A 25263-nucleotide genomic window follows, 5' to 3' on the forward strand; every position below is an offset into this window, starting at 1 on the left:
TCTCTCTTAATATTTCAAAACCTTCAATCGTTTCCTAGTACCTTGATCTAGGCGAATAGTTTTAAGGCAGAATTAATATTAAAGTTTCAACATTTCAGAAATTTGTACATCCAACTCCTCCGACAAATTACATGAAAATTAACCTCATATGACTTAAACAAATTTTGTTAAATTACTATAAAGTAGACTCTAGTGTTATTGTATTAAATTTTAATACATTAATAAAAACTCACTGTTTATTACTATCTTACCGCATTTTTTCTGTTTTAAGTTCTAATTTACACACTCGCTGCGTCCTTGTACTTATATATGTATAAAAAAAGTAGCGTTAATACGATTTTTTTAATTTGTCAAATAAATAAGACAATGTCAAATCTATCTTTAATTTTTTTAACATTTCTTACTGTTCGTTATTGCTAAATCTTACTTCTAATGAGAGGAAGTAATGCGATTGTCAGTTCTTTGAAACTTATCTTCCCATTATCTTATTTGCAACCCATCTAATGTATAGAACATTAGGTCCTTAAAAGGTAAGAATTCTTGGGCAATATCTCGTCCAAAATTGAACGTAATAAAAATCTAGCACTGCCAAAGTTTTGATGAAAAATTATATTATTTCTAAAAAAAATAAAAAAAAGAAGCTCATTAAAAATTCAGGCCTTTTTTTAAGAGGCGGAAATATGATAAGAGTGTATGTTCGCGACAGTTACAACCCAAGTATTTTACTTTTCATTTTGAAAGCATTTTAGACGCTACCTTTAGTTCAGTCTAATATTGAATTTTGTTTCATGCACGTATTCAACTATCTAAAACAATTGATTGTATTATACGTAATTAGTATCAGCTCTTCTTATTAATGAGTTGCATTAAAAACGAAAAGTTTCGGTAAATATTCAATTTTTACCCATTTTCAAAATATAACCCTTTGAGATTGATTGCAGAAACACATCTTGAGTACATTCTATTTGTATTAAAGGGCGGTTCTACCAAAAAAGGGGAAGGAACGCAGACAATCCAAAATGTCCATGGTTCCCCATTTATTTAGTTCTTGGCACTTGTAGGAACAGCCTCCTGAGGATTCATGATTAATTTTTTTTCAGTACTATATTGACTTCTTCTGTTGTCCTTTTACAACAACCGGAAATGCCATTGTCCATTAACCTGATTAACTAGCGAAATGCGACGTAGGAAATTGGGACTAAGGTGTAATTAGACAGTACCATCTAAAATCACGATTCTTCAAACAAACAAATTCGTTACACCAAAATTAAGTAAAGACAAACATCACTGGTACACGTTTTTTATTCATTTAATTTGTTCTTTTACAAAAGATTGTAAAATGAGTATACAATAGTTTGAAACATCTTTTTTTTTATCTTTTTGTTTTATAAGAAAAGGTGACTAGTCTTGATTGACTATATTATTATTAAATGCCTTATTGATTTGTTGAATATTTAATTAAGAAGTCAAGGTACATTCAGTTCTAAAATTTATTTCTCTGCAACTTATACTCGTATAAGGAGCTATATCTACTCACCAGGACTACTTTTGTGCCTATATGTATATATATTTATTGTATGTATATTTATATATATTAAGAAGAAATTTAATATTGATAGTTTTCTTCTCGCTATTAGCTTATGTACACATCCAAACACTGTAACAATAAGGCATACTTGTTGTAATAAACACTTTTCATTATTTTACTTTTTCAAGGGGACCTTTTTTAGACGGAATTACAGGTAAGAAGTTTTATTTATGATTCATGTACTTATTGCATAGTCAAGTAAATGTTAGATTCATTTAATGAAAAAGTTTTTTAGAAAAAAAACATCAAATTATGCTTCTGAAAATAAAACTCCTATCTGTTAAAAATTAAAGCCACACTATTTTATTATTCATTAAATAAATCTATTATGTATTTAAAGAAACAAATATGAAATTTTTTATTAGTTTCTAGGAAGTTTGTATACAATTTCAATGTTTTACAGAAAAATATGAAAAGAATAAATGGAATTCTTATTAAAGATAAAACTTGACTTTATAAATTACTGGTTTTTAATACCATAAAAGTCAACTCTAGAATGGAAAATTTGTTTCTTGTTTGTTTTAAATTTAAGTCCTTTGTCTTACTGAGTATTTTTTTTAAATTATATTTTATTTTTCTCTTTTTAACTAGCAATGTTGGTTAGGTCCGAATTACTATTATTACTTATCTTTCGAAAAACAAAATAAATAGTATTCAAAAAATAAAACAAAATTTAAGAAGTTATTACACATTTTTTTTAATAAACGATGATTTAGTTTATTCATTTTGTAGGATGTCAACACTCAAAGTTAATTATCAAAAAAAGTTCTCTTAAGAAACAGTTGGATTGCTTGTATAATACAAATGAACTTTTTTCCATTCTCTAATCTAAAGTAATTGTCTCTGTTTAGCACTCACACCAATTAATATCATACTAAAGAAATACTAACTAACACATTTATTTAGAGAAAAAAATGATTAGTTGATTTTCAATTACAGAATTGAGTAAAAAATAAGTGAGCTTCCCATCACTGTATGCAAGGATTAATTAAATAATTGTGTAACTTAAACTTGGTTGAATAAACATCTTATTTTAGACAAAGCTCGCTTTAAAAAAAAAAAATTGTTTTTAGTTTTTTTTCTAAATAGAAGCGCCACCATTCTTTTGATATTCAAACGCCAAATTTATTTAATTATTTTCATAATCTTATGTTTGGAAAGGCTTTAAAAATGGAATTCCTTTTAAATTTCAGTAATCTTAATTTAAAACATTTTATAATTTTTAGCTAATAAATTACCAGTTAATCTTAATACATTTCCATTAAAAAACTACTTATCAATCAATTGATTTCTTTTAAAATTATGTTCTGTTGAAGTTAGTGGTTCATATTTTATCTTACATTGTGGAATGTTATACTTCCTTCAATCAGTCTGTTAGTTGTTTTTATTAGATAAAATTCCACAATAGATTTTTTTTAATACTCGTATTTCTTTAATTCAAAATTACATTACCTCTTTTCTGACGACATGAATAAGTTGTAATCCAACATGAGAGCTGATTTCAGAAAAAGCCAAGTACCTTAATAACTTCTAGAATAGATTTTATAATTATTTCTTTAAGTAGAATATAATTATATAATACTTAATTAATATTATTATTTCTTAATATACTTTAATTCAACTTATGATCTTATTCAATCAAAGTCTTCTTTTACCGCATCAAACAAAGCACCAAACAATTACCGCAGATAGAACGTTGAAATCAAATACGACTCTCATATAAGCTAATTAAAACTTTATGTTAGTAACCACCTTAATTTTATTAGAGAATTGACACTGACAGACACATTAATTGCGCTGTTTTTTTACCCAAGATTTTTTATACTTTTTTTTTATAATTGTTGAAATTTACAACTACAGAAGCAGTTGCAACAAATAAATCTAGTGCTGATACAATGACAATGTGGATTGACTCTATACTGAGTCAATTATTCAACTCCAACGACGACTAAATTATGAGGCCAGCGCGTTTCAGTAGTCGGTTGGGTTTGAAATATGAAAACTATCAATAAGCGGGTGATATTTTTTAAAAACTATTAAATTTAAAATATTAGCAGCAATGCACTCATTCACCTTTAAGAACATTGAATCCTCAATAATCAGTGAATTTAGTGTCTATTGTCAACTGAAATTTTTGTTTATATGTTCTGTTTCCATAATATTAAACCAACGTACTGCTATGGTTAAAATATGGTTTCTGTTCGGGCTTGTTAACATGGTCAGACTGATGATAAGTACTGAAGCTAAACCAGAAATCTATGGAACTAAAGAAAAAAATCGCAGAATATTTGATGGATTATTGCTACCAATCCTAAAATTAAAATAAATAAATAATTAAGGATTTGTTTAATTCCCAGATTCTTAATAGAAAATTTTCTGGTTGCCAATACATTTTCAGACGCAGTCTTCAGTTTTGTTGCCAATATTCGGGTTATTACTTTATATAAAAATGCATTTGTAAGACTAAGGAACGAAATTTACTTAAATTTCTGAATCCATCTTGTAGACCCTTTTTATCATGTGATAATGAAATTTTATTATGAAAACTTGGTAATGAAATTATATTTTTACTTAAACGTTACTTGGCACTTAAAAGTGAAACAAACTTTGCCGACCGCTAAAATGTAGACTGACAGTTTGCTAAAATACAAAAGTGCGCACGCTATCTACCAAGTAAGTGTTCTGCACGAATTTCAATTCTTAGCCAAAAAGAATTCTGAAACTATCAGATATATACAATTTTAACGTATAAAAGGGTTGGCAGCTTGTTTTATTCGAAGTTTAAATAAAGTATTAAGTAATACCAAGATGATTGGATAGTAATATAAATAGCTGGTTGAAGTGGCTTGGATTCTTTAACTCTTTCAAATCTTCTGATAAAATTAAGATGGTACAGAAAATTAGGAATATTTTAACAAGTTTCAGGGATTTTTATTGCTACTTTTTCAATATTATTGTATTTTATCTTTTTTTTTGTTTCATTGAATAAACTTCAATGAAACGCAACTTATAGAATTTTCTGTGTACGAATTTTCCAAAGTTTTTTGTACAAAAATCTTCTCCAAGTCATTTGAAACAAAGTATCAAAAGTTTTAATTCACTGTTTAAAAAAGAATTAACTCGTAATTTTTCGAATCTTTTCAAATAAATTTGTATAAACAGAAAAAAAAAATGTATCAAAAGTAAACGACTATAAATTCTTTACTAATCAATTTTATCACAGTGCGAGAACAATAAACAGGAGAGAGGAAGATAGGGTGAAAGTGAGACAGAGAGAAAAGGATGAGGGTTTGAATAAGCGGAAATAAAAATAGTGCATACACAGTATGCACATTCACACAATTAGTGCAAACTCCTAAAAAAAATGTAACAATGAATAAATATTTCTAATTATTAATAATAACGGCTAAGTCCTAAAAAATTAAAATAGGTGTTGAAGAAGATAAGCGTGCTTGGGAAGTATATTATATTATTATTTATATATATTAATTTTTTAAAATATTTATCTTCTTAATTAGATGTTTGAACTTATTTCTAATTATTCCTGCTTATAAATGACAGCAAACATACTTTTCATTTTGTATCATGTACCTCCCAGGGTATGAGTAGATGAGTAAAAGATGGGGTTTACCATCCTTTTGCAAACTAGGGAAAAAAGAAAAAAAAAAGAAAAAAAAATGTGCAAATAAATAAAAATAAAATAAATTTAAAAACGTAATATATTTATGAAAAAATAAACCTATTTAGCACAATATAAAATGTTCATAAATATCGCAGTAAAAATAAATCAGGAATGTTATAAATCCAAATATATATTTACACGTACAACAAAAAGAGGTGTGTATAAAATTTATATCTATTTAACTAAAACAATTTCATTGTTACTTACTAATAAATTTCAATAGCTACTGTATAAAAGTAAAGTAATGCTAATTTTTTTCAGGCGGGCTTTACGTCCTACTACCAAGTAAGGTATCGTGGACGGAGGCGACTAGCAAACATACTTTACTAATACATTTTCAAAAAGACCGTTTAATAAATTTCAAGGCCTAAACCGGGAAACTAACCAAGTACCATAAATACATCTTAGCGTTGCGGGCCTGCCTCTAAACCGCTCGGCTACCTTGACCTTGGCGCCTGGTTAACTACTATATATAATTACCTTTTTTTTAACTACAAAAAGATTTGATCTACAAGTAAAATAACAAACTTCTAATTAACAGTTACTTTCCTAATATACGTTTTATTTAGTGAATGTAAAAGAAAGCAAAATGGGTTAAAAATGTTATATTCTAATTTAGACATACATTATTTTATATCTTTGAAGCTGTATTATTAAAAACCAAATTTAATAATCAAGGTACAAAACTTGGTTCATGCCTTTTGTTTTGTTTTTATTTAGAGAGAGAATTAATACTGATTGAATAGAGAGCAGAATGTATGTTTTAATGAATTTAATTTTTGTTTAAATTATGCGAATAATTGCCGCACTATACATAGTATAAGCGTATTCATTTAGTATTCACAACAATGAATATGGACGAAAAACTTAAAATTCTAAATAAATCCTAATTGGTGTACTTACATAAGGAAATAGAGTTATTTTATTTCCATAAAAATTTTAACACACCTCTCTAAATAAATAAATAGAAACAATTGTAAAATAAAATTAAAAATAAAAATTAACGTGGGAGAGTTTGCGAAAAGGGATATGTCGTCGGGCAGCTCTATTTAATAAGATGGAAAACTTTGAAGGTGCCTTTCCTATATAAAAAAAAAACTTTGCATGTCCGCTTGATTTGTAGGGAGAAAAGTTAAGAAAACAATAAGAATGTGCAATTATAGGGGTAAAGAGAAAACAAAAAATATTTTTAAAAAAAGGAATGAAACAGAATGCGGACAACATTTGAAAAAGAAAAAGGCACAGTATCAATTAAGAGTGCCCGACAACCAAATTCTAGACGGACCTTATTATGTCCCTAGTCTACTCTGGTTTTTCCCCTGGGTTGGTACGACTGTCATACAAACTCCATTCCTGTCTTAGTAGCCCTTCGAGATTCCAGCAATCGTTCGATCAGCTTTTTCACTTCGGATACTATGAATACGGTTGAAGTGAGACATACTAGAAAAACCAAATCTGGAAAATAATAATAAATGTGAACATATGGTTCAAAAATTTACCATTCGCCAATGACTGGAATCTATTTTTAAGGTCAAGTTTTTTTTAAAAAAATAAGTCTACAAAAGACCTAAAATTGATTTCGAAGAGATTCGGTTAGATAAGAGAAGGCTGTGCACTGACACCAACGGTCACAGAGAATGCAGATTTCATTAAAATAAATGAACTTATTACTAAACACGAACACTTGAACTTTTCAATAGCTGACTGTTTTTTAATTTTTGTAAATAAGAAACGAAATGTAAAATTTTTTAAAATTAGCACTCAAAGATTTAAAGGCCATAAAGAGAAAAACGCAAGGAGTTAATTCAGGATGATATTCTTACACATAAAAATGAACTATTTCGAACAGATACAAAAAAAAGTGTCCAACTAAATTTTTCCTGGTTGGTTTGGCTTTTTTTGTTCTTTTCATCTACATGCCCTACAAATCAACGTGATACAATCGTCTTGATAAAAAGGAAAGTGCCTTGTTGGTAGGTAATCTGTTCCTACTCAAGTTGTACCGTTTATTTTTCATTTTCCATTTCATTTTTTACTCAAGTTTATTTTTCACTAATAACATCCACACAAATGAAGAATGATTAAGTTACCTTGCCATGTGAGAGCCTCTGTCTGAAATACATTTTGCAAAGGTTTACAAAACACAACCAAAAGTTGGCCCACAACGGAGAAAAATACAGCTACGAGGAACATCTTATTTTTGAATAATCCGATTTGGAACACTGATTTTGTCTAGAAGAAAAAAACTTTCAATTAAAAAAGCAACTGACAAAAATTGTTATTCGTCAAAAATGCTGGTTTTTATTCATTTCAGATATATATTTACATCAAATTTCTCAAATTAAAACAAATGTGTTGTGGTGTCACAAAGAGGTATCACGGACAGTTTTTAGAGTTACAATTATAGTCTGAGAAGCATGCTAGCTAGTATACATCTGACGGCTATTGCGAGAGCACTTTGTGCTTTTGGGCTGGACAAGATGTAAGAGAAGAAGTAAATAAGTGGGCACTTTGGCCCCATCCGGGCAAGACCCGAGGTTAGATATTGTGGAACTGTTTCGAGGTGTGCCATTGCTTGAACAGCTAAGGTTAGTGGCATGGACTTGTCATCTATCAAACACAATTAGCTTTACGACTAGAGAAGTTGTAATGATAGATAACCATTCTAAACCACTAACCTTAGCTATTCATGGAATGGCACACCTCTAGCAGTTCTACAACAACTACCGATCTTTCCCGGACGAGAAGGAGCGCCTATGGTTTTTCAATCTAGCTTTATGTCTTTTCAAAGAGCACGGTAGGCTCGATAAATACTTTCACAAGATGTACCACGGTGGGTGAATCCAGCTATTAAACAGACTGCGACAAGATATCCTGACTAATTGCGATACTAGTGCGGGATAGAGACTTCTGGCACTTGGAACCAGAGGAGATAAAATATTCCATTAATACTGCGGTGATTGGTGGGAAAACCCCAGAACTTCCAAAATGAAGAGGTTTTCCATATTAGATTATAATTTTTTTATTATTTTTATATTAACAGAGATATCGGCACGATAAGCCTCTTTTGGGAGCCGTGCCTAGTGAACAGGACCCCTCCTTGCTATATTGTACTCAATCTACGTCTATAAAATATCATTTCCAAGGTCCAAACGCAAGGTCCCCTTTTTAAAGACAAGTTAGCCAATAAGATTTAGTAAAATTTAAAAACAAAATTTTTTAATTCTTTACAATTTAAAGAATTTGAATATTCCAGTGTAAATTTAATGATTAAATTCTAAAACTAGAGTTAAACAAAGAGAAACTTACCTGTGATCTGCAACTAAGAGCATTGAACATATCGAAAAATACGAAACAAGTGAATGTCATAGTAGTGTCTCTTGGGGATATATAATTATCACTCATCTGCAAAATAAAACCTTAAATCAATTGTTAACAATACAAAAGTTTTAAATTAAAAACCTCTTCTGAGAATGTTGCTGACTATATAATGTTTATCAATTTCTTGCTAATCAAACTACACATCCCCAATTCAGATGGAATGTTGGGTAGTTACTTTTTAACTTCTGACCAAAATAAGAAACTAGGGGACATTTCACAACTAAAATTATCTCCCTTTTTCTTTAGTGTTTTTTTTTTTAATTCTAATTTCTTGGTTTTATGTAAATGATTGCAAACATTTTACATATTATTAATAATATTAGTCTGAATATGTTAGTGATATTAAGGCCAAATTTTACTAGAAGAAAACGAGCGAGTAAAAATAATTTTTTAGCCACAAATCATTAATAAGGATTAGTATTGAAATGCACACCAAAGCAGGGACTTTTTTTTTAAATGATTTTCTCAATTCTGTCATTAGAAACTATATAACACTTAAAATTCATGAACAGGCATTTGAAACAAATTTTATGGAACTAGCATTTCCACAAACATTCTCTTAACCTATCTTGAAATAAGATCTGCATTAATACAACATATCACGTTTCTGGGAAATTGTGGAGTGGACAGGTTAGTCAAATTATACATCTCTTTCTTTATTTGTAACAAAACTTGCTACTGGTACATAAATGACTTGTGTACGCCTGTCTAGAATGTAGGTACGGTTTATTTACTTTAATTCAAGATTACAGAGGTCTATTGAGTGAAGGGCTTTGCAAAGCAAGGGTTTGGCGCCTCTACGCACATAAATAATATTCATAAAGTAATTAGAATTACAGGATAACATTTATCACACTATGAACAAGGGGAAATATATTCAGACAATAAAAAATACCTCTCTTTTAAAAACCCACAATGTTCCCAAGATAATAATTGTTGCCGACAATAGCACATTTATTATCAGATGTTTAGTGATCATTGGTTGTTTAACATTTCTTGGTCCTTGTTTCACTACATCCTTATCCACTGGCTCTACTCCCAAGCTACTCACAAAATAATGCATTAGAGTCACATTTTCAGCAAACAAAATTTAAAAGAGAGAAAAAGAAAATGTGGAAAACAAACACTTTTTTGCACCTCACCTTTGTGCTGGTGGTCCATCCATTATAATGTTAATCCAAAGAATCTGCATAGCATTAAGAGGATTTGGGATACCAAAAAGTGTGGCCAAAGCTATCAAAGATAAAGCAGCAATACTTGTGCTCAGTTGAAATCTGACAAAGTTTCTAATGTTGTAATAAATGCCTTTGCCTTCTTCTATTGCAGCTCTGCAATTCAAAAAAATATAATTTAAAAAATTGATACCCTTATAGATTAGATTAAGGTAGGAATGTTAAGGAATTAAGGTGTTTTAGATTAAATATCTCAAGTGATCATTTACATAATTGTGTTGAAGTCATCATTAACGAGTATCATATCAGCAGCCTCCTTGCATACATCCGTTCCATTTTTACCCATTGCTATTCCTATATCAGCTTTCTTTAAAGCTACACCATCATTCACTCCATCTCCAGTCATTGCAACTATTACGCCTGCTCTCTGGAAAGCCTGAAATGAAATCAATTTTATCAATAACTTACTAATTTCTTTGGCTAAGGTCACACAATAATCTACTTTTCGCTAACACATAGTACACATTTTTATGGAATAAGGTCCTAATTTTCAAATATTCTACGAAATATCTATGGTCAGCTATTTAATTTTAAAAGAAGTAATTCTCTAGGTGAACGATTAAAAATTTGAATTTTTATAGGAAACGCGTGAATTAAATAACGGAAGATAGTTTTGTGATTATATTTTTAAAAATCTTAAATTATTTAAATGGAGGATTTGGGAATTAAAATTATAACTCCTTAAATAAACACTTTCTATGGACCACTAAGGAAATTTATTTTTTATAAATTTCATAGTATTTTTCTGGCCCACGCATTCCTACCTTAACGATGCATAATTTGTGCCTAGGGCTAACTCTATAGAAGACTGAGACATTATTAACAACTTGGTCCAACTGGTACTCTGACATGGAATCGATCTGATCACCAGAAAGGCACTGGCTATGAAGTGTGTCCAAACCAATCATTTGTGCTATAAGGAGAGTTGTATTATTAGTAAATATTAAATAGTCTCATAACAAATAAAAGTCAGTAAGCATATGGGTACTTTACAGAAATTCCATGATTTCCGTATTACATATTTTTAAAATACAAACCAATAGCAACAGCAGTTTCTTGAGCGTCTCCAGTCACTAGTTTTACTTTTACTCCAGTAGTGAGAAGAGTGTGAATTGATTCTCGTACATACGGCCTAGGCGGATCACAAATACCTGTCATTCCTACAAAAACTAGGTCTTGTAATGATGTACCGGTAGCCATGCCAACCACTAAAAATAAATATTAAAATATAGAATAAAGAATGAATGAATCCTATTCATTTAGGGAATCAATATTACCTCGCAAACCTTTTTTACCAATTTCATGGCCTTCGGCCAGAAAATCTTGTTCCTTTTTTGTATTTAGAGGATGTGATTGCCCATTCCAAGAATATTTTGTACATTGTTGAAGTATAACTTCAGGAGCGCCTTTTACGAAAAATACTTCTTCTTTCGACTGTCGAACAGTAATTGCAAACGTTTACTTATGCTAAGACTCGTCTAAAATTTATAACACAAGAATATAATCTAACCTCTCCATATTTAGGTATGCACTTCACTGCCATCATTTTCTGTTCAGAACTAAAAGGATATTCTTGAAGTCTAATGTACTTGTCAGCAATGCCATACATACCGTGCTAAACAAACAACAAAAATTTTGCTCCCTTTATTAAACAACATAATTTGTTTTAATATATCACATACAAATTCTTATATTCAGCTTAATGCTGAACTTTATACCATCATACTAAGAAATAAAATAGTACTAATAACAATCTATAATGTGCTACTATTATTTAGACAAACCAGCAAGAAAAGTCATATATCTTACCTTCATGGCAACCGCAAGAAGAGCTCCTTCCGTTGGCTGGCCAAGAAGTGTATCTCCGTTAATGATTGCGTTGTTACAAACGACACCAACCTGTCACATATTAAAAATATTCTGAGCTTACATATAAACTTTTTAGTAATAAAATGCTAACTTATCTTATCACACGTCTACTGAAATGGCCAAGGCCTGCAAGAATCAACAATTTCCTAACAGAGATTCTTTAGGTTTAACAACTATCTTAGCATTCGATTGCATGATATGGACCTACTCTATTAAACTCTTAATAGAAATTGAAAAAAGATATCAAGAACCAAAGCGAGACAGGTATCAAATAAGTCTACACAAGGCTTTTTAAAATTCAATAATAATGAACTATAGGTAGGTTGGGCCGTGGATTTCTTTATGTTAGGAATATTTATCAGCAACTCATGCTCGCAGTAATATCAGAAAAAGTACTTAATTAATTTCTCACATATGAGCTACAGTTATTTGGTCTTTTTTTCAGATTTGGATTTTTTTTTTTTATTAGGATCAGACACAACAACTTTCTTTTGCAGTTTTGATAGAAAATTTAAACTGTAAGTAGAACTTGTAAACCTAACTACTGACAGATAATGATCCGGTCTCTGAAATATTATTAAATCTGCAATCTACTAGAAAGAGAAGATCTTGTGATACCAAGAAAGAGTAATAATAAAGAGTACCAGAAATATTCGTTTTAGGTCTCATGAGTCCAAAAAAGTGGTTTTTACGAATTGGTTTGAGTATGTATGATCAGCGTAGCTCAAAAACGAAAAATCGCCGTGATCGAATTTGATATTTTGAATCGCCATCTTTGAAAATAGCTTTTAGACAAAGTGAGCAAACTGGAAATTTGTTTTTGAGTAAATAGACGGTCACTTTTTTGAGAGGTTAGCGAAAACGGCTCCAAAGATTTTCTTTAAATTTTGTACATATGTACTATGCTCCATTGTGTACGTATATACAACTATAACTTTTATTTGAAGCATGTTTCCAGGAAATTATTCTTAACGCAGTTCTAGGGGAGAGGGTTAAGCTTACTTCCACGCTTTATCTGGATAATATCATTAGGTATAAAGAATTGTTTTTAAGAAACGTAGAGAATGTAATGCAGGCCTAATATAAAAAATTCGAAATCGAATAAAAGCACTGTGAGATAGTTGTTTAAAACGAGGAGCTTCTCAGTTTAAACTATAATCTGTGGAGGCAGATTCTAGAACCCTGTCTCTCTCTACGTAATAAAATGTTCAGGGAAGACACTGTCTACTTAGTACTGATTGGTCTGTCCAGGTTTATAGAATTCATGGTGAAGAAATCTTGATTAAAACGACATAATTTTTCTGCTATAGAGACTAATTATATGTAAAATGGCTTTAGGTAAATTTAGAAGAAACTAACACCCTTTAAAACTGAAATTACCTCAAGAAGTCTGTAAATTGAATCTCTAGCAGCCTCTAAATTGTCACATTTATGAATATGAATTTCACCATGATCATTATAACCAGCGCCAGAAACCTAAAATTTGAATAAAAAAACTGTTATATAAAAAAAAATACACAAAAGCCACTCATTACAAATATAGACAGTATGAAAAATAGTTACTTCAGCTAAATAACCATCGGATGTGACAATAACTGTAACAGTCATCTCATTCTTCGTGATGGTGCCAGTCTTGTCTGAACAAATTACACTTACACAACCTAGAAGCACAATCATATTATCACTATAATATTATCCAACTTTTTAAATAAAATATCTAAAACGCCTCCAACTCACTAACCTAAAGTTTCAACCGTAGGCAACTTCTTAACTATAGCATTTCTTTTAGCCATTCTCATTACACCAAGGGCAAGCGTTACCGTTACCACAATAGGCAATCCTTCTGGAATTGCAGCCACAGCCAAACTAAAATTTAACAATAATAATTTATTTGTTCCATATTACCATTAAATTGAAAACATTATTAAAAAATATATATGTGCATATATATATACCTAACGCCAATATTGAACATTTCAAGGATTGGTCTACCCTGGAGCCAGCCTAATGCCATTATAAGACCAATAATGCAGAAAGAATAGAATGATAGTTGTGTGCCAAGGGTATCCATAGATTTTTGTAATGGTGTTTTTGGTGCTTCTTCTGCTTGCATCATTTTAAATACTTCCCCAAATTCACTTTTTTCACCAGTATTTACCACAATACCCTTAAAGAAATTAAAAATTATGTGACAATATTTTTTTTTTTCAACATTCTAACTGAATTTTGTGGTTAAGTTGCAACTTTGCAAAATTAATTTACCTTTCCATTGCCACATCGAACTAATGTACCCATGAAACCAATGTTCTTCATAGAAGTGTGACCATTGGACTTAAGTATTGGCGCGGTGATTTTAACAGCAGGTTCTGTTTCCCCAGTGAAGCTACTTTCGTCTATGGCTAAATCAATCGCCTAAAACAAATTTTTAATCCAAGATAACACAATTTCAACGAGATAAAAAATTCAAGCCTCCTTACAAAATAATTTACCTCAAAAAGCCTCAAATCTGCGGGAACTCTGTCCCCTACATTCAAGTGAACAATATCTCCTGGAACAAGATCTCGAGCCAAAAATGCTTCTAGCTGCCCCCCTCGAACACTGTTATGAAACAAATAATTTAAACAATAAAAACAAAATAAGAGGCAAAATAAAAAAACAAATTTTCAAATTCTAAAATTTAATATAGAAAAAATAAGAATTAAAAAGAATGTGGACAACACTTTTTAGGATCGCTACATAACATATATCATATTCTCAAGCTTGGACCAATATTGCTGACTTCAGTCGTTGCCGTAGATATTTCTAATCTGTCTTCCACCCAACAGTAAAATTAATTTTTCCAGATTATATAAAATGAAGTATGAACAAAGTTGAAACTACAATCATAGAAACGTGGTGGTCAGGCAAAACATGCTCTACAGACAATGGTTTCAAAAGTACTATAAACTGTGGCTTCAGAAGTACAGTAAATCAGTAAAACAATATGAGCCAGTTTTAGGAAAAAGTTTTTTTGTTCATTTCATTCATTTCCAATTTATTAATAATTACGGCAATTAATTTTCAAAAAAAGTTATAATTTGATTAGTCAATTAATTGAGAACAACCTACAAAAAGAAAATTTAAGGATTAAAATGACGTTATCAATGTTTTATTTCATTTACTCTAGATTTCTATGATTTACACTACATATAAAACACGTATTTAAAGATAAAATATTTCACAGTTGTACTATCATTCCATTAAAATATAGTTGTTGATTTTTTATCTACGACCTCTTTGCTTAGAATAAGAGAACACCAATTCTCTTTCATGAAATCCACCTAATTGGCCTACACCTAATCAAAAATGTAGAACAAACAAATTTTTGTTTAAACGAATTGTATTTTGCCTGTTATGATATAATAATAACAAATAATAAGTGCATTGATGCCTGAGAGGATTATATTACTAGGCAAATAAATAGAATACACTATATTTCTTTGAAAAAAAAATATATTCCCAACTAACCAATGACATTGTGGGGGAACCAGTTTTGTTAATTCTTCTAATGATTTTTCAGATCTATATTCTTGAACGAATGCCACGGTAACTACAATGATAATAGCCTAAAATAAGAACAAATACAAAAATTACCAATAGTTCTTTGAAAATAATACATAAAAACTTACTAATAAAATTATTAAGTACTTACAACAGTTATGCTTACAGCATCATCGAATTGCTTCATGCATACACTAACAAATGCTGATCCCAATAACAGCAAAATTAAAGGATTCCTGAACTAAAAACAAACAAAAAATGAATCCTTAAAAGCTGAAATTTAACAAGTACACACAAAATTCTGAAATATTATTAGGAAGCAATATAAATTTAACCCGTTATAATGAGTGAGTTACAAGGATATAGAATTTAGAATATTCCAATGTTAAAATTTATTGATTCAAACAAATTAATTAAATACTCTTTCTATTTGATTTTTAAATAACGGGTTATAGCTGCTGGAAAGGGTGACAGTCCTGAGATCAGAAGGTGAGAGAGCTATCTCCGATATCGCATCCTTACATGCAGCCTAAATTAAAATATTAAGGACTTATTTTCAGTCCAGCAGGGATCAGAGTTGGTGCGTGATAGATGGTTTCATATGAATGCTCCCCACTGGACCTTTGTCGTGGGATGCTGGACGAAGCAGGCGTGGGAAGACGATCACTTCAAGTTGAGCTGCCAGAAAAATACCCAGATGTTACACAGTACATCGAGGTGGATATGGATGTCTCTCTTATGTGGTTAAAACATGGGAACCAATACTTAAAGATGAGGGTATCCTCATTGCAGACGAGGACCAGGTGGTGGCAACCCGATACAACAATGCTGATGTCGTTTATACAGCTCAGAGACATCCATAACTTGCTCACTGATTGCCGTTTTTGTAGCATTGGTCATGTTTGGCGTGCGAATGTTTTGTCATAAATAGATAAAATAAATTTACCCTCGGGCATCAAGGTAACTGGCAAAAAAGCCGATAGAAAATAATATTAATATTCTTCTTGTCTTTATACTTAGTATAAAAAACAATGGTGCAGCAATAGAATATTTGTCTACAAATATTAAATTTTAACAATGAGGTCTAATCACTTGTATTATATTCAGATTTAGTCATTTTTATCTATGCAAAACTTAAATATATGCTAATTTATTATTAGCCTACTTATTAATTATTTTCTTTAACCAAAAAATAAAGGCCATTAAAGAAAGAAAATAATTCCACGATGAAGGCAGGAAGTAAATAGAAATTAATGAGGAACGCTGAGTGAAATTGACGGATGTGAAGTATTTTGATGTTAAATAAGCTATTTGTGACAAATGTTTGGTGATGAAGAGAACACTGTTTGCTTTCAAACTAAAAATAACCTCTTTTTTTAAATGGCATGCGTTTTTTTTATTTAATTCTTTCATTTTAGTAAATATTGTAGGTACTTTTGTTAACAAGAATACAAATATAGGCATAACATGATAAAAAGATATAAAATATCTCAATGGCTGTCTAAAATTATAACTTAACATATTGCTTGCAAATTTTGATGGGCCAAAGAAAACAAAATTACAGTTCTTCAACTGAAAATGGGGTTTCTCTTTCAACTGATTTGAAAAAAAAAATCTCCATCTCAATGTATCTATTTAAAAGTCTGAAAAAAAAAACTTTGCCTATACAACTGCCTCAATACCAGCATCTTTTGGATTGAATTTTTAGTATCATATTAAAAGATACTAAATTCTCATTCCATTGAGTATTTTTTAAATACTTCGCGCTAATCTTTCGGTAATTCAGATGCAGCCACAACTAAGGGAGAGGGAATTAAGTTTCACTCTGCAATCTGAGAGAGAGTGCCTGGCCGAGTTCTCTCGGAAAGCAGACCTATCCAATAAGCTGGCGAATGTCATCCAGGAAAGCGCTGCTATCATCCTGAATTTGTCTGATACATATCACAAAAAAAAAAGAAAAAAAAAGCTATACCTGAACAGCTGTAAGCTTCTCATACTGTATAATAAGTTACACATTTGACGAGTTGAATCGTGAAAATAATGATGTTATAATCTATGCAAAATAATCAATTCAGTTATTCTTTTCATATCATATATGATACTTACTTGTTCAACATATTTTTTCCAAAGAGGATCATCCTCTTTAACAGAAAACTCATTTGGGCCAGTTAGCTGCCGCCTAAGTTCCGGTTCTCTACCCCAGAGTCCAGATCTTAGATCAACTCTCAGTCTGGCAGCCACTTCTTCGGCTCCAAGCCACGATGCCTCTCCCGTGGATAACCACATTGTTTCTTCCCCACCCTGAAAGAAAATTAAAAAAATCTATAACAAATTTATAAATTAATAATATTAAAAGAAATGATTGTAAGGAGAGAACACTACCGAAGACTGGCTCTGAGAAGGCTTTAGATACCAATTTCCTTAAATCTTAAGGCTTCTTAAATTAAAATTATGTAAGTATTCATTTAAAATTATTCAACTTTTTTTTAGATAAAGATTGTAAACCAATTAAAATTCATGCAAATAAAAATTCAGTGATGTAAATCTCGTTGATTTTAAAGAAGAGTCAATCAATAATTCATTGACTTAGATAAAGTTTTATAAATTTTCAATTATTATGGTTTTTCTAGTGGTATTAAAAGAATAAGCTTCTTAATAAAATATACTTCAAGAGAATAATTTAACAGGTAATTTTGTAAAAAGAGGCGAGTACAGTATGTCCCAAAACGTTTACACATTAGAGACAAAATATTTCTCATATGATCATGAGGCAAATAAAAAAAAAGGGAATGTTGGAGACTAAAATTTAGATTTCATTTTGTTCTTTAATTCGTGGTAAGAACTTTTTCTATTACCCAAATATTCGGGGAGATATACCTTTTATTTTTTATTCAAACACTTTTAAGCCCTTAAAACTTAAAACATCTCAAAAACTGATTGTTAGTATACTTTTTAAATTAAGTTTAAACGGTCATTGTCTCAACAGTTTAGAATGAATGAGTTAATAGTAAATACTTTTTTGCCTTCGTAATAATTTCTTTTTACCTTTTTTTTCTCGGTACCATATTATTGAATTAATAATTTATATTATAAGCAATATAACGCTGCATTGAGCAACCTATTAAAAAGAATATATATTTGCCTCTGGGAAGAAAAAAAGAGAGTCTTAGATCGAGAACTATCCCTAGATGTTGAAACTATGTGTGACCAAAGCAGCCCTCTTGACCTCAAAGCTAATGTCTTTAAAAAGTATCGGCTTTCGCTGGCTAGAACCTCTCACAGAGTTTCAACGTCGGAAATTTTACAAATTTTGGCATTTTGCTGTTGAACGGATGGTGGTACTTAAATGAAATTTAGAAATGAAAATTTCAGAAGCTCTTCAAGGACCTACTCAAAGCATTTTCCTTGGAAACGAACGGAAATAAAAAGATAGAACGTATTTGTTATTTTGTTAACTCGTATTTCATTTAAGAAACTATTACAGTTGGTCCTTCCATTTAGCTGATCAGAAAAATCTTTTAACTATATCTAAACGTTAATTTTTTCTTTTTCGAAGTTCTATTCGAAATGCCTTTCAACATCTATTAATATATTATAATTTTAACAGTCCAATCCACCCATCTGGAACCAGTGCTATTTACAAGTGAAATAAAGTTTATATTTTCAACCATTTTTCTATCTTTTTAAAATTTGTTTAGTTAATCCTTACTGCTTAAGCAATTCAGCCGTAAATTTCCAGTTTCAGAGGAAAACATGTGAATTTTCAACCCTACCAAGAACCAATATTATCTTTTTGATGAAAAAAAAAGAAGCAAATATATTTATTTTGTGCCAATACAAATACTTCGACTCGTTCAATGATGAAAAGTAGGACAAGACCAAAGCATTGACAACTTCAGTGGAGAGGGTAGCAAAAAAAAGAAAGAGGTCTATATCGATCTTTCTAACATACAGCTGGAGAGAACTTCACTTTTACCACATCTTCTACCTCTGATGAGCAAAATGAAAAGTTTCTTTTGTAATTAGGCACACCAATTATTCAGCTCATTTGTTTGCAACACTCTTTCACTTTACTAAGAGAAATTTTAACTTTGATGACGATACCTTTATGAAAGAATTTAATTTTCTAAGTTTGATACTGAATTAAGTCTTGCATCAGAGAGTACCGTTGAAATAATCATTCTTTTAATTGTATTAATTTTGGGGAAAAATTAAGTTTAAAAGTTTTGTTAAAACTTGTCACTTAAAACAAATGCTGATTTCAGTAGGGCCAGCTGAATACACTTTGAAATAGGAGGATTAGCTGGGGTGTGGTGGAAAGGTAATTGATAATTAACAATTCCCCAAATCAATACTAAAGCTTTTACTTTTAACACGGAAAAAATATTCTTTCATTGTAATTCTCATTCCCGTGACAAATTTTCTGACCATTAAGTTTCTGCAAAATATTGAAGAAAAGTTAGTCATGGGTTTGTTTCTTTGCGGATTAAGAAAATTTAATTTAAGATTAAAACCAATTATTGGTTGTGGCTTCCTTTTGTTTTATAGGCAAAATTTCAACAGCCTACAATCCTAGGTTATATAAAATTGATTTTAAACAACAATTGTAAGTGTAATGTACATATTTGTAAATTAAAAAAAAAAAATTCTCTTTTCTATTTTAAGGATATAAAGCAAAACCTTGTATAAATTTTAGGGTACATGTTTGTATTGTGTAATACAAGTTAGACGAATGCAAGATATTGGTACGCTGAATGCATAATAAATTTTAATGTGCATATGTGAGTTTAATGTGCATGAATGCACGAGAATGTGTGTAAAGACAAGTGCAATGTAAATACTTTTACAACGTAAAAATGCTCATTGTTTCTTGAATTAACACTCGTAATTAAAAATCATTACTTCTCAAGTTCATTGAATTATTATAAATCAATGTAGGAATTAAAAAGTTATTCATATCTTAAAGTCAACAACTATTTCCTTATGTAAAAGTTAATTGTCACCATCAAGGCCATTTTTTAAAAGTTTTATTCTATTTTAATTTAATTTCTTAATCTTTTAATTAATAACTTAATATGAAACTGCTGTTTGAATCATTACCTGAATTTTCCAACTAGTTTGTTGTAAACGAGAAAAATGTGAACATAAACTGACAAGATAATTTCCCCAAACTATCTTCACTATTTATTACCTGATGCTGACAGACATGCTCTCACGCTTCATTTTAAAGTACTTTGAAAAATACATAAATATAGCTAGGAAAAAGATATCCAAAGTAATTATTGTAACCATCACACATAAATATAGATACGTCCGACAGGAAGTAAATGTATATTATTATGTAACAATAGAGACCTTCAAAAATTTCATTGCAATCATTAATTAGAACACTGTTTTTGACATTATTTCTAGTAATCAGACAGGTTTATTTGAGTACCAGTCTAGTTAGTACTCATTTCCAATAGGAATTTAATTTTTATGCCAGAATAAAAAGTGCTGTTGGTTTGGGTTCCATTTTTTTTTTAAGCTTTAGACACTCATATTTTCGATCTTTTTATAAATAAGCCTTACAAGCTACTACAAATATAGTGTAATATAAAGTAAAGTAATGCCTATTTTTTCAGGCGGGCTTAACGTCCATCTACCAATTAGGTGTCGTGGACGGAGGCGACTAGCAAACATACTTTACTGTAAATTTCTTTTATTAAACATTAAATAAAATCCAAGGCCTAAGATGGGGAATGGAACCCAGTACATATTAGCTTCGCAGGTCTCCGCTCGGCTACCGTGGCGCCCAAGTATATTTCTAATAGGAAAAGCTAGTAGTAATGACGTCAGATTGAATACTATACAGCACAATGACTAGCATTAACACCAGCTAAGAACAAGACTTTCATTAATTACAATTAATAAATTGGAGAACTGTCTAATACAATTCAAGATTAAAAGAATATGGCTAAACGCTATAACTAGTGTTCAACTCGTAATGTTGTACTAGACGAGCTGGTGTAGACTAGAATGGAAGTCCTTCTTCTTCCAAGCCTCACAGAGTGACAAAACACCAGGTTATTTTCGGTCCTTTTACAAGCCTTGCACATACTTTTCCAATTTATAAATACTAAGAATGCATCTCTGCTTCATACATATACAGTACATGTTACTGTATACGTTAAAGTACGACATTTTTTTCTAGCTTCGATTTCTATATTTTTGTAACCCAGTTTATATATTTATATATAGCTGAAAGAAGCATTCCATTAATTAAAGCATGTCTTTATATCCATCCTAAGAGTAACTAATTATATTCGAAATCAGAAACCTCTTTTTAATTCCTCAGGGCGTCTACATCTGAGGTCATTGGCGCCTTATACCTACTTAGTGCACTGCCAGCCTCTGGACAGTATTCTTACGCTAGGATAATCATGCTCATCACTGGACAATTAGCTGTAGAGACTCTTAGGAGGAGAAAATTTAAGAGCAGCAAGCCTGGGCGAAATTAGGGCTGTCCTGATTTTAGTATCGCTCATTTTGATCGTTTAGTGTCAAAAGAATTTTTTTTTTTTTTTTTTTTTTTTTTTTTTTTTTGCGCATCAACAGCTGAGGTTATTAGCACCCGGAGCTTTTTCCAGTGCACTGCCGGCCTCCGGACAGTGTTCTCTCGTTACAGACAACACTGTCCATCACCGGACAGTGAGCTGTAAGAAGCTCCTAGGAAGAGAAAATCTAAGGGTCAGCTGTTGGATTCGAACCCGGGACCTCCGCGTGGGAGTCCAGTATGCTAACCTCATAGCTAATCCCTTCCCTAATAATATTTGTAAAATCACTTAAAAAAAAAAGAAAAAGATAATCACATTTAAATCCAACAAGAAGTGTTCTTCTTCTTGTTCTTCTTGAACTTCTTAAACCAGTATACGATTGTGATTCGCATGCCTAGGGTCCAATTCAGGATACGTAATGTTAAGAAGCGAAAGAAAGGAGGCTATTAATTCTAGGAAATCTTCAAATGATTCTAAAAATGATCAAGTTTCTCAAGTTGTTAGATATAAAATTTATAGTGTGAATCAAATTAATGAAATTTACAGTTTTATGTACCAAGCTCTGAAGCTCTTTGCTCTTAGAGTGATAACTATTGAGTAAATTATGTTTAACTAATTAAGTTATTTTTCACTTATGTATGTCAATGAGTTTTCCACTTTTTTATCTCATGAAGAATAGTTTCTTTTAATACTGTATTAATGTAATGTTATTTTACTTTTTGTGCATTGTTGTTACAACTCCCAGCAAATCTTAATATAGAAATCATATTTTTATAGTTACCAAAATAAACAGTTTAAGGCCAGCCTGAAATGGAAGTTCTATTCGTAAATTTTGAGAAGTGACCACTTAGTAAAATTATTATCACCCGACAATAACTGAAATTCAGGAAGAAGTAAATATTTAAGCTGCTTTCTCAATGTAGTGTAATGTGATAAATAGTAACATCATTACCAACAAACAATAAACAGTTTACAAATAACTAACAATAATTCGTTTTCCATTAACAAAAAACAACTAAATCTACTTTTTTACAATTAGAACAATATTATAATAATTGTATTTAAAGAAAGCAGAACATGTTTGCTTTGTACGAACGCATGTGTGAAATGTTTAAACAAATGATGTAATATAATTTACACTTGATCGTTGTTTTGAGAAAGACATGTTTGGTTGACACCAAAAACATTAAAACAAACTATTTTTAAATTTCCATCGAGGGTTCAATTTGTAAAGTATCCATTTCTTGCGAAATAAAATTCTTCATTTTGAAAGACATGTTCCTTTTTAAGTTCTTCAGCAAAACTCTTCACAGTTTTTTTTTTTGTTTTGTCCAACAAAAGTACAAACTAATCATAGGAAACATCCCTCTATAATTAGAGAATGTAGTGCACGATAACTGTTTCACTTATTTCTATGGATTAACAATTACAAAACCGAAATGTGATTGGCCTAAGATCAGGTAAATTAATTAAAAGACCAGCTAATAATTTTTATTTTTTACCATAAATGAATTAGTAGCGAAACGCAGAACAAAATTAGGTAGTACCTAAAACTGATCCTTAATTGAATTGTTATTTACAATGGAGGTAGATCTGAAAAGACTTTTTATCGTGAAGTAACTTGGATGGTTAACAGGCACCTTCATTTCCATGAAGTAAATGAACTTCAAATCATTACTATGTCCACACCCATCAATTTGTCGCAAATATTTTAGTGAATCATTTTGAAACCCTTATCCTTCTTTGCAACACGATTTTCTCTATAATTTTCAATGAAATTAGAGTTACGTATTACAAAAGATAAAGCCTAAAAATTTACTAACAAACTACAGATTAAATGTAAAAATTAGAGAATTTAAATAATTTTATATGCTTAGGAATAGTGCATAAAACAAACATACCAGATGGATTCCCACAGAAATGGAATGTGTGAAATGGAAGGTCAGAGGATGTTCGTAATGGAAACAAGAAGTTAACTAAACAATATCAAAGAGCCATCTCACTACTTTGTTATCTACTCATCTTGTTTTAATAAATATTTGCTTTACAATATTTTGCGTTATAAATTGTGAATTATATTACTTATTCTAAATCTAAGAAATAGAAAATTAAATTCAAGAAATTTCTAGTTTACTTCTCATAGTATGGTAGTTAGAATGCCAAAATAAAGTCATTACTTTACTTAAAGAGAAGTGAGTGAGAAAGAAGAAGTAATAAAAATGATATCTGACAATATTCTAACAGAAACAATTGAAACGAATCTATTACAATTAGGAGAGTACCAAAATAGCCTACTTCAGAGCTAATTAATTGTCAACTGAAGTTTTAAAGGAAACATCCCCACAGGTTGAGCCTAGCTGTTCTTTTAAATATTTGAAGTATGCATCTTAGAATACGAGGGTCATTTGAAAAGTCCGTGCAAAAATAAAAACTACTTAATTTTTTGGGGTAAACCTTTTTTATTTTTCAACATAGTCTCCTATAGTCAACATAGTCAACGCTGCTCTAGTTTGTTGATCCCTTCCGAATAATAGGATTTGTCCAAGTCTGAAAAATAGCCATTCGTTTCTGCAATCACCTCCTCGTTTGAATAAAATCTTTTTCCCGCCAGCCATTTCTTCATATTGGGGAACAAATAGTAGTCCGAGGGAGCCAAGTCTGGAGAATAGGGGGGATGTGAAACGAGTTGGAACCCTATTTCCATTAATTTTGCGACCACAACTGCTGAGGTGTGAGCTGGTGCGTTGTCGTGATGGAAAAGGACTTTTTTGTGGGCCAATCGTGGGCGTTTTTCTTGCAGCTCGGTTTTCAAACGGTCTAATAACGATGAATAATGTGCACCTGTAATAGTTTTACCCTTTTCCAGATAGTCGATGAGGATTATTCCTTGCGAATCCCAAAAGACAGTCGCCATAATCTTTCCGGCCGAAGGAACGGTCTTCGCCTTTTTTTGCGCAGATTCCCCCTTGGTAACCCATTGTTCTTTGGTCTCAGGAGTGTAGTGATGTATCCATGTTTCATCCACAATGACGAAACGACGCTTAAAGTCCTGCGGATTCTTCTGGAACAGCTGCAAACCGTCCTTGCAACACTTCACACGATTTCGTTTTTGGTCAAGCGTGAGCAATCGCGGCACCCATCTTGCGGGTAGCTTTGTCATGTCCAAATGTTGATGCAAAATATTATATACCCGTTCATTCGAGATGCCCACAGCACTAGCAATCTCACGCACCTTCACTCTTCTGTCATCCATCACCATATCATGGATTTTATCAATGATTTCTGGAGTAGTAACCTCAACAGGGCGTCTAGAACGTTCATGGCCACTCCGAATATTTTGAAACCACTTATAAACTGTTCTAATCGAAGGTGCAGAGTCACCATAATGTTTATCAAGCTTCTCTTTAGTCTCCTGAGGCGTTTTGCCTTTCATAA

The 25263-nt window shown here is 31.0% G+C and overlaps 1 protein-coding gene across 2 annotated transcripts in view; it reads right to left on the reverse strand.

Annotated features, from left to right (window-relative positions):
• Window positions 1–1284: 1284 nt before the first annotated feature.
• The window catches only part of SPoCk (secretory pathway calcium atpase), a 56345-nt gene continuing 32366 nt past the window's right edge, over window positions 1285–25263 (reverse strand). For both annotated transcript variants that reach the window (XM_074143196.1, XM_074143187.1), the window contains exons 2-21: window positions 17399–17593; window positions 15444–15533; window positions 15260–15357; window positions 14242–14350; window positions 14015–14164; window positions 13708–13919; window positions 13494–13618; window positions 13316–13413; window positions 13133–13228; window positions 11693–11782; window positions 11394–11498; window positions 11161–11317; window positions 10921–11091; window positions 10648–10796; window positions 10093–10259; window positions 9794–9979; window positions 9547–9694; window positions 8580–8675; window positions 7361–7502; window positions 1285–6725 (exon numbers count right to left, since the gene is read on the reverse strand). In XM_074143196.1, coding sequence (XP_073999297.1) covers window positions 6607–6725; window positions 7361–7502; window positions 8580–8675; window positions 9547–9694; window positions 9794–9979; window positions 10093–10259; window positions 10648–10796; window positions 10921–11091; window positions 11161–11317; window positions 11394–11498; window positions 11693–11782; window positions 13133–13228; window positions 13316–13413; window positions 13494–13618; window positions 13708–13919; window positions 14015–14164; window positions 14242–14350; window positions 15260–15357; window positions 15444–15533; window positions 17399–17593 — 2703 coding nt within the window. In that variant the 3' untranslated portion in view covers window positions 1285–6606. The remainder of the gene's footprint in view (window positions 6726–7360; window positions 7503–8579; window positions 8676–9546; window positions 9695–9793; window positions 9980–10092; window positions 10260–10647; window positions 10797–10920; window positions 11092–11160; window positions 11318–11393; window positions 11499–11692; window positions 11783–13132; window positions 13229–13315; window positions 13414–13493; window positions 13619–13707; window positions 13920–14014; window positions 14165–14241; window positions 14351–15259; window positions 15358–15443; window positions 15534–17398; window positions 17594–25263) is intronic.

Source organism: Rhodnius prolixus, unplaced genomic scaffold, assembly GCF_049639745.1.
Source record: "Rhodnius prolixus isolate KJV_2025 unplaced genomic scaffold, Rpr scaffold_1, whole genome shotgun sequence".
In the NCBI taxonomy this organism is placed as follows: Eukaryota; Metazoa; Arthropoda; class Insecta; order Hemiptera; family Reduviidae; genus Rhodnius; species Rhodnius prolixus.